This window comes from Littorina saxatilis, linkage group LG9 (genome assembly GCF_037325665.1).
Source record: "Littorina saxatilis isolate snail1 linkage group LG9, US_GU_Lsax_2.0, whole genome shotgun sequence".
NCBI classification, from domain to species: Eukaryota; Metazoa; Mollusca; class Gastropoda; order Littorinimorpha; family Littorinidae; genus Littorina; species Littorina saxatilis.
In genome coordinates, this window is record NC_090253.1 from 21912287 (window position 1) to 21922983 (window position 10697).

Genomic DNA, 10697 nt, shown 5'->3' on the forward strand with positions numbered 1-10697 from the left:
CTCGTGTGAAAAACGTGTGATGATAAGATGTAATATGAGTTATTCAGTCGTGATGGTTTGAAAGCTCGCCACCTTCGCCGAATGACTCGAGCTCGTTTTTTTCGGTTAGTAACTGATCAAACTGTCGCTTTTGAGCCACTCTGTTTCAAGCATTTCACCTAAATTAAACAAGAATGTCACAGTTCGTGTCTATGGTGCAAGGTAGCCGACCGTCTCATTGTAGCCAAGTTACGACAGTTGCTCGATTGACGCATTTCACGTCTTCGATATTCTGTCTGAGCTCATTTCCCAATGAGCTGCCTTAAAAACAGGAATGTTCTGCAATTGTAGTATGCGTTGGAGGTTTCTTTTGGATGGGAAAGGACCCTTAAGAAGCAATATCGTCGTATAATGATGTCAAGTGAGAGACCCTGCAAATTAACATTGAAAATGGGAACTTCGGAAGCAAATTTGCCAGCTACTCGGTATGCAAGAGCTAAATTGAAAGCCGAAGTAGAGCGAGTTTTCGCGAGGAACAGGGTTGAGCTACGGTAGGGTCACTGCGCATGTCTGGTTTTGTTCTTCGCGGAAACGCTGTTGGGTTGTGTCCAGTCGCGTCCCTTGCAACAAGATGGCGACAAGCGCGTTACGGATTTACTGTTGTGGAGAGTTGATGGACGACGATGATGAACAAGCAGTACTGTTTTATTGTTGATGTGAATGTAATGCCAAAACATCGAACTATCGATTCGAACGTCAATGAAGAAGTGAGCGTGAAAATCGAGCGCAAAACAGCCGGGTAAAAGTTCAGGGCGCTAAAGTACATTTGAGCCGAAATCGCACCCAAACTCCTGTTGACCTCATTTCTTCCCAAAATAAACATCACTGCTAAAATAAAATGCATTAAAACCAAGACAGTATCCAACCCAGTATCCTTAATTTTTGAAAGGCTAAGTGATTTACAACAAATGTCTTCTCACAATCCGTAACTTTGTCAAAAAATATTTGCAGAAGTTTCTCACCTCGCCTTGGCAGCCATCTTGGAACTGGAGAGACCCTACGCAGGAAGCAAGGTTGAAAGTTGGTTAACCGGTGACGTCACTCCAGTCGTACCGGACCGAGTTTTTGCGACCTCCGGTTCGACTCGAGTCACCTTAGTTGACGCTAAAACTCGCTCATTGAAAGCCGAAGTATAGTGGCTTCGAGAGTTCTGAGGTCAAGGTCGAGGAAATTGGGGGAATCCCAATTAGTGCGCATGCGTTTGTAAACGGTAGGCTTGGTGACCAGAGGAAACAAATCTCATCGCGAGTTCGTAAATGTAGCTTTTACTATAGTTGTTGCTTCTGCCTGGTTGAACGAAAGGGTCGGTTCAAAGCTGTGATGATTGTCTTGAAATTGAATGACTGTCTATAATAATGATTTTGGGGAGAATAAAACATTTTTTGTTTATGTGGTAGCGAAGTCGGTTATGTTAAACCTCTTCTTTTTTTAATGATTGTGTATTGGTATTGGACAAAATAGGTTGGTTAGAGCGAACGTTTGGGTTACTGGTAAATTTGAAAAGGCAGAAATCAATCAGTGTTTGGGGAAACAAGATATAAGGTGTTGTGAAAAAAAGATAAATTCAGTGACTTTCATATTAATTGGAAAAATGTGTGTCCGAATTTTTACAAAAGATAAATTGTTGTACTTTGGTATTTGTAATTTTTTTTTGTCCTCGTTAATTGTGAACAGGATGTATGTTTATATAAAGTTATAAAGTCAAGATTGGATTTGTTTAGCCTACGCGCGAGTGTGCATGTGTGTCAGACATAGACATAAACATAGAACACTGTATTATCTCAATTACGAGAAACTCGGGTGTGGTGAATCATGAACATCAATAAAATATCGAGGCACAAATACTCAGCTCATAATAGTGTGTGGTAAGGGGGATGCACACACACACAGACACACACACACACACACACACACACACACATACACACACACACACACACACACACACCGTCGAACACACGCATACACACACACACACACACACGCACGCACGCACGCACACACACACACACACACACACACGTACGCACGCACGCACGCACGCACGCGCACGCAAACAAACTCACAATTATACCCGCACGCACGCACACACAGTCATGCAGGCACTCGCAAAAATACATACGCACACACACCCTGTGCGTGCGTGCACGCAAACAAACGAATGAATAAACAGACGCACAACTACACATGCACGCACGCACACACGCACGCACGCACGCACGCACACACACACACACACACACAAACACACACACACACACAACCACACTCACACACAAACACACATGCACACACTCACACACACTCACACACACATACACACACACACAAACACACACACACACGCGCGCACGCACACGCAAACAAACGTATGAAGGAACAGACGCACAATTATTATACCCGCACGCACGCACACACAGGCAGGCAGGCACTCGCACAAATACATACAAACACACACACACACACACACACACACACACACACACACACACACACACACACACTCACACACACATACACACACTTTCCGTTCTATCAACCGATACCAGTTAAAAATCTTGCGCTATTCAAAATATCTGTGTGCTAACATGAGTAGACTACAACAGGCAAAAAAATCAGCCACATAAATGTTTGATTGATTTATTTTAAACGAGAAACAGTTCATTCCCGAAGCAAGTAAGGCACTGTTAATTTTTGATAGAGGGGATTGATTTTTTCAGAGACAATCATAATTTGAAATCTTTTAATGTTGCTATGAGATGTACATCATTACAACAAACGTAAACCAGGGATTAATACCACTTCTAAATAGATCTTGTGATTGTAATTGACTGGTCAGATACCCCATTCAATTACCCAACCCTCGTTTATACAATTCTTGCCACGTCATCATATTTACAATTCTATATCATAAAATCTGTCCGCGCGATTTCTCTAGTTTGTTCACGCTTGTTTCAACACATTCTGAAATTATCACGGACAAAACATTAGCAATATACCAGCGAAGTCGATTTACGGGGTCAATTGCTGTCGTATGCTTTTACAAAATGTGAAGATCGCGAGATATTTTCAGGATGTTCAACTCTTTCTCCTGTTCCTCTATACTCATTGTTGATTTTTTTCTCCATCATTTCCTGTTCGTTTCAGCAGGTTCTCTTAAGTGTTGATACCAGGCCAAAGACGGGCGCAGTGGCGTGGTGGTAAGACGTCGGCCTCCTAATCGGGAGGTCGTGAGTTCGAATCCCGGTCGCTGCCGCCTGGTGGGTTAAGAGTGGAGATTTTTCCGATCTCCCAGGTCAACTTATGTGCAGACCTGCTAGTGACTTAACCCCCTTCGTGTGTACACGCAAGCAAAAGACCAAATGCGCACGGAAAAGATCCTTTAATCCATGTCAGAGTTCGGTGGGTTATAGAAACACGAACATACCCAACATGCCTCCCCCAAAATCGGCGTATGCTGCCTGAATGGCGGGGTAAAAACGGTCATACACGTAAAACATCTACTCGTGCTAAAAACATGGGTGAACGTGGGAGTCTAACCCACTGAACGGAGAAGAAGAAGAAGAAGAAGAAGAGGAAGATACCAGGCCGGGACATCTCACATTGTTCAAGGACAAAAGGTTCTAAATCTGTAACACAACCCGAGCATCCGACGCCCGTACTCAATGTAGCCCTGTCTGAAGGCCGTGTTCATGACGCCGTACACGATCCAGTTCACCGAGTTGTTGAAGAACAGGAAGAAGTTGCCCAGGATGATGACCTCAGGCGGAACGAAGACCTCAGCGCTAACGACGATGACGGCCCCAAAAGGGATGAAAGAGAAGACGGTGAGAAGAAAGACGACAAAGAGAGAACGGACGAAAGCCATCTCTTTCCCTCTTTTCTTCTTGAGAATCTTCTGAAGATTCTGCGCCGGTGTAGAGGGGTTGTCGTGGTCTCCTCTGAATGTCAGCTGAGAGACGCCCGAGACCGTGCTTGTTGATTCTTGTGCTGTTGACCTCCGTGACAAAGACACTGATGAAGTTGGTGGTGAGAGTTTTCTTCCTAACTCCTTAGCAGCGCCTGAGACCGGTGTTGCTGATTCTAACGTAGTTGACATCTTTGACAATGATACATGGGACGGTGCTTGTGTCATATTTCTTCCGAACTTCTCAGCATTGCAGGAGACTGGTCTTGATGATTCTGAAGTCTCCGATCTTAGTGACAAAGATACTGGTGACGTTGATTTTGAAGCTGTTCTCCTGCCTTCTTCATTATTGGTAGAGGCTTCTCTTGATGATTCTGACACCTTCAACCTCAGTGACAGAGATGCTGGAGAGGCTGGATCTTGAGTTGTTCTCCTGTTCTCTTTGACATCACCAGAAGAGCTTCCTGCATGCTTGTCTGTAGTTTTCTGAGACCCCCCTGGAGATACTGTCAGGTGTTCCCCTGAAGTAGTCTCTTCAAACTCACGATAAGTGAATACTCCAGTGTCTTCAAATGTCCAGTTTTCTTGGTTTTCGTCGCACTGTATGAGGGCGTTAGCATCCACTGACACTCTAAAAGAAACACGAGATGCCAGAGACGCACCTTTGCCTAAATTATCATCCACATGTCTCACATCACTTTCAACAGAATGTCGATGTACGTCTGCATCAACCGAAGTGACTGCGGGTTCGTTTTTGCTTCTGTTTCGATTCTGGTTGACACAAGACTCCCTGTCCCTTACATATCTACAGCCACTTCTCCTGGTTGACCCAGTGGTATCAGTTTCGGTCCAGGAATCTGACATTTCAATGCTCTCCACCTCGCGTGCTTCAGACCTTGAGCTCAGTGTGGTCATTCCTACAGCTATGCCATTATCCTTCTTCGTCGCTCTCGCCACAAGGGCCGCCAGCCTGGAAAACACTGTCCTGTTCTTCTCTTTGCTGACCAGCGGGTAGCAGCTAGCAGAGCTAAGCCTCACTTTCCTCCAGTGTCTGAAGATGGCGAAGTTGCAGTAAGCGATGAAGGGCATGGGGAGCACAGAGAACACGATGACCACGATCTCCACGTAGTTGGTGCCCGCCCTCGCCCTGCTGTACGAACAGACACGTGCGGCACGGTTGTACTCGTAAGGGCTGTCCGCCGTGGTGTCCGTCAGGGGAGCGAGGGCGACGAGGAGGCTGGCCAGCCAGGTGAGGAGGCACCAAGCCACAGTGCGAGGCAGCGTGAAGACACGGCTGTACAGGTGAGAGTGGCACACGTGCAGGTAGCGGTTGAGGGAGATGCTCAGCAGGAAGCACACTGACGCCTGAAACGGACAGTATATGACAGCATTTGAAGTAAAAATGATCTTGAAACCAACAGTACTGTATATGCCAGCATGTGAATTGAACATGATCTTGAAAAACAGACAGAATATATGCCAGCATTTACAGTAAATGCCAGCATTTACAGTAAATGCCTGCATTTACAGTGAAAATGATCTTGAAACAGACAGTTTATGACAACGTTAACAGTGAAAAAAATGATCTGAAACATACACTTTGGGTAAGCTTTTCTGACCAAACTGATCTGTGGAACAAACAGTAATAATTAAGCATTTATACAGTGAAAAGGATCTTGAATCAGACCGGTGTATGCCAGCTTTCATTGCCAAACGGATGCATACAACAGATCGTATATGCCAGTCTTACGTCACTGCCCGTTATGCCGGTGTAACACGAGAAAATTACTCCCACGAGATTTTTACTCCGGAGTAAACATTTCGTACGAAAAAGTTACTCCCTTCACGAAAAAAGCACTCCCCCATTGCACGAGAAAATTACTCCCCAAGACAGGTGAGTTCCGAGTAAACATTTCGTACAAAAATGTTACTCCCCTGACGAATAAATAACGAATAAATTACTTCAACCCAACACGAGCAATTTAACTTCCCATGCCAGGTGTACGAAATTTGTACTCCCTTGTCCCCTGTTAGTCTTGGTGGTGGAAGGGGTGGAAGGAGGGTAGCGCGACATTCGTGTGCGCGAGATCACTTATTGGCATTATCCCTTCGCCCGCATCCCATTTATGCGTACGAGATTTTTACTGGAAGTAAAAAAAATGGGGAGTCAAAAATTCGTGGAGGGAGTCATTTTTTCGTGCCTTGGGGAGTTCTTTTCTCGTACGAAAAGTGTACTCGGAGTAAGAATTCCGTACGAAATATTTACTCCGGAGTAAATTGTTCGTGGAGTAAAAATTTCGTGTTACACCGGTTGGCATGTGAGGCAGCAAGTATATTTTCCTTTTTCATTGTCATGACTTTATTGTCCCATCGCTGGGAAATTCGGGTCGCTTCTTCCCAGTGGAAAGCTAGCAGCAACGGAGTCGCGCTACCCAGGTGTCCCTGTGTTTAGGTGTATTCAGCCACCTGCACTTATGGCAGAATGACCAAGGTCTTTTACGTGCTATTGTGATGACACGGGGGTGGAACATGGCTTCCGTCTCTGGGTCTGCACATAAAGTTGACCCGTGTCCGTCCCGGCCCGAATTCGAACATGCGACTTTCCGATCACAAGTCCAATGCTCTACCAACTGAGCTACCGGGGCCCCCAGCGTTTATAGTTAAACGTGTCTTGAAACAGACAGTGTGGATCAGCTTTCATGGCCAAACTGATGCATGGAACAGACAGTGCATGACAGCATTTACAGTGACCTGACTTTTAAACAGACAGTATATGCGTGCATTTACAGTGACCAGGGGCGGATCAGTTCATTTTATGGGGGGGGTTTCCAAAAGTATAAATATTGTGAAGATATGGGTGTGAAGGCGCGAAGCGCCGAGCCGACTGCGCGAAGCGCTTAGCTTGCTAGGGGGTCCGGGGGCATGCCCCCCCCCGGAAAATTTTGAAAAAAAGGATGCAAAATGGTGCAATCTGGTGCATTCTGAGGATGATCATTACCAGTTTCAGGCAGCAGATTTTGTCACTGATTAATACCCCAAAAATTGAAACTCAATGTAAAATAAAGAAATGCACCATAAAAATATGGGTTTTTTGGCTGGAGGGGGGGGGGGGGGGGGGGGGTCCGGAAACCCCAGACCCCCCCCCCTCGTCCGCCCCTGGTGACAATGATGTTGAAACAGACCGTATGAGCTAGCCATTTACAATCACAGTCACACTGATCTTGAAACAGACATTATGTGTCAACAATTACAGCAAAAATGTAGTGCGACAAAAATTAATGGTATTTCTAGTGTTTGTTTGTTTGTTTGTTTGCTTAACGCCCAGCCGACCACGAAGGGCCATATCAGGGCGGTGCTGCTTTGACATTTAACGTGCGCCACACACAAGACAGAAGTTGCAGCACAGGCTTCATGTCTCACCCAGTCACATTATTCTGACACTGGACCAACCAGTCCTAGCACTAACCCCATTATGCCAGACGCCAGGCGGAGCAGCCACTAGATTGCCAATTTTAAAGTTTTAGGTATGACCCGGCCGGGGTTCGAACCCACGACCTCCCGATCACGGGGCGGACGCCTTACCACTAGGTCAACCGTGCCGGTTTCTAGTGGTTGGACATGTATACAACTATCAATGAAGAAATGAAAGGAATTAGCTCAGTAAACGTTAACTTCTCGACCTCAGGGAGAGAGAAGAAATAAATTTTTGGATTGCTGATAATAATAGTTTCGCACTTACCGCACTCAGTGTCCCGACGATAACTCCGTTGACCACGCAGTGAGCAAAGTTCACGACCGGGTGACGATTGAGAATGAGGTCAAGGACGAAGAAGGTGAACCAGTATCCCAAGGTCAAAAGGTCAGCCAAGGACAGGTTGGCTACGAACAGGATATGAACGCTCCGTTTGCGTTTGAGCTGTTTGAAGACGAGGGACAGAAAGAGACAGTTTCCCACGGTACCACTCAGGATGATGGTGACGCCCACTATGATGAAAAAGGCACGTGCACCTTCGTGTATATCTCCGCCGATAAAATCTGGCGATGTGCTCTCGTTTCGGTAACGTTCTGTACCGTTCGTCATTCTGATTCACGCACTGTTGTTGCGCTTTGCTTCTAAGTCAGTCTTCCGAAGTGTATGCCACTTTCAGGGAGTCTATCACTAGTCGAAGAAGGACGCTGACGCGAGGCCCGACGACGGAGAAGCTGGTCCGGTGTAACACGAAATATTTACTCCACGAAAAATTTACTCCGGAGCAAACATTTCGTACGAAATTCTTACTCCGAGTACACCTTTCGTACGAGAAAAGAACTCCCCAAGGTACGAAAAAATGACTCCCTCCACGAAATGTTGACTCCCCAAAATTTTACTTCCAGTAAAAATCTAGTACGCGAAAATGGGATGCGGACGAAGGGATAATGCCAATAATTATGTGATCTCGCGCAAAAAAAAATGTCGCGCTACCCTCCCTCCACCCCTTCCACCACCAAGACTGACAGGGGACAGGGGAGTAAAAGTTGCGTAAACCTGGCGTGGGCAGTAAATTGCTCGTGTTAGGGTGGAATAATTTATTCGTTATTTATTTGTCAGGGGAGTAACATTTTCGACCGAAATGTTGACTCGAAACACACCTGTCGTTGGAAGTAATTTTCTCGTGTTATGGGGGAGTAGATTTTTCGTTTAGGGAGTCAAAATTCGTACAAAATTTATACTCCGGAGTAAAAAATCTCGTGAGAGTAATTTTCTCGTGTTACACTGGCAACGAGAAATAATGGGCACAGATGAGCTTTTCTGACCTTCTGTCGACGGCCCCGAACAGAACAGCCTGAAGAAGGGGAGCAGCCTCTTCTCCACTCACGTCCCTCTGACAACTGTCCCAGTCAGGGGATTGATAGTGACGATGAACACAAGATTTGGTGACATTTTGTATCGTTCAACATTTTAAATCGCTTACTGTTGCGTTGTTGTTTTTGTGTTTGTGTGTCAATCTTCAAGATCGTATGTCACTTTCAAGGTCTATAACAATCGTCAACTGCTGGAGATCAGTAGTGTGTGATTGAGGGCGAGCCAGTAGTAGAAATTTGTTTTTATTTGTGTGTGTGTCAATCTTCAAGATCGTATGTCACTTTCAAGGTCTATAACAATCGTCAACTGCTGGAGAACAGTGTGTGATTGAGGGCGAGCCAGTAGTAGAAATTTGTTTTTATTTGTGTGTGTGTCAATCTTCAAGATCGTATGTCACTTTTAAGGTCTATAACAATCGTCAACTGCTGGAGTGTGTTTTCAGGGCGAGGCAGTAGTAGAAACCAACCACACAAAAACCTCATTTGTTTAAACACTAGAGTGGTACATGTGTTCCTTGAAGGAAGATACTAGGCGGAGAAACAATCAGTAAAATGCACAATGACTACGTTTTCTTGGTAACAGTGACTTCCTTCCGGTTTGGGGGGAAACACTAATTTCCCCCTTGCTTATTGTTTCCGAAAGAAAAGCACACACAAAAACCAATAAACTCAGTACTCTCGAGTTAAAGCGGAGTTGATGAAACTGTCGAAATGTAACTTTAAACGCTTCGTGCAACTGCGTTCGTGTTTTATGATCAGTTTTCACAATTTATACTACGATTGCGTTCATGTTTAATGATCAATCAGTTTTCACAACTTATACTACGATTGCGTTCATGTTTTATAATCAGTTTTCACAACTTATACTACGATTGCGTTCATGTTTTATGATCAGTTTTCACAACTTATACTACGATTGCGTTCATGTTTAATGATCAGTTTTCACAACTTATATTATCATGTTGTGTTTTTAAAAACGTAGCCGTTCATTAACGCCTGGATCAGATATTTTGTTTGAGAGATGTGAAATATAATTATACTGTCTCCGCATGGCATTATTCTAGATATCAACTACTTCACGACGACGTTCTAAACAATATACACACACCCATTCGCTTACATAGGTCAGTGCTCAGCTATTTATGAACAGTTTTCACAACTTATACTACGATTGCGTTCATGTTTTATGATCAGTTTTCACAACTTATACTGCGATTGCGTTCATGTTTAATGATCAGTTTTCACAACTTATACTACGATTTCGTTCATGTTTTATGAACAGTTTTCACAACTTATACTACGATTGCGTTCATGTTTTAGAATCAGTTTTCACAACTTATACTACGATTGCGTTCATGTTTTATGAACAGTTTTCACAACTTATACTACGATTGCGTTCATGTTTTATGAACAGTTTTCACCAGGGACCTATATAGGTCTATGGTTTTCACAACTTATACTACGATTGCGTTCATGTTTTATGATCAGTTTTCACAACTTATACTACGATTGCGTTCATGTTTAATGATCAGTTTTCACAACTTATACTGCGATTGCGTTCATGTTTTATAATCAGTTTTCACAACTTATACTACGATTGCGTTCATGTTTAATGATCAGTTTTCACAACTTATATTATCATGTTGTGTTTTTAAAAACGTAGCCGTTCATTAACGCCTGGATCAGATATTTTGTTTGAGAGATGTGAAATATAATTATACTGTCTCCGCATGGCATTATTCTAGATATCAACTACTTCACGACGACGTTCTAAACAATATACACACACCCATTCGCTTACATAGGTCAGCAGCTATTCTGAGCTACTTGCAAAGTACTTATAAGTGGGGTTTTTTTTTTACTATCTTAGTCTATAATAATTCCGTACACAGTGTTAGGATCCTAAACA

General features: G+C 44.0%; 1 protein-coding gene across 1 annotated transcript; it reads right to left on the bottom strand.

Annotated features, from left to right (window-relative positions):
* Window positions 1-2625: 2625 nt before the first annotated feature.
* On the bottom strand, window positions 2626-9499 carry LOC138975593 (uncharacterized). The gene is made up of 2 exons (XM_070348315.1): window positions 7686-9499; window positions 2626-5311 (listed from the first exon to the last, which is right to left on the bottom strand). Exons 1-2 carry the CDS (start codon window positions 8025-8027, stop codon window positions 3647-3649), a joined length of 2007 nt encoding a protein of 668 aa, XP_070204416.1. The 5' UTR covers window positions 8028-9499; the 3' UTR covers window positions 2626-3646.
* Window positions 9500-10697: the final 1198 nt, after the last annotated feature.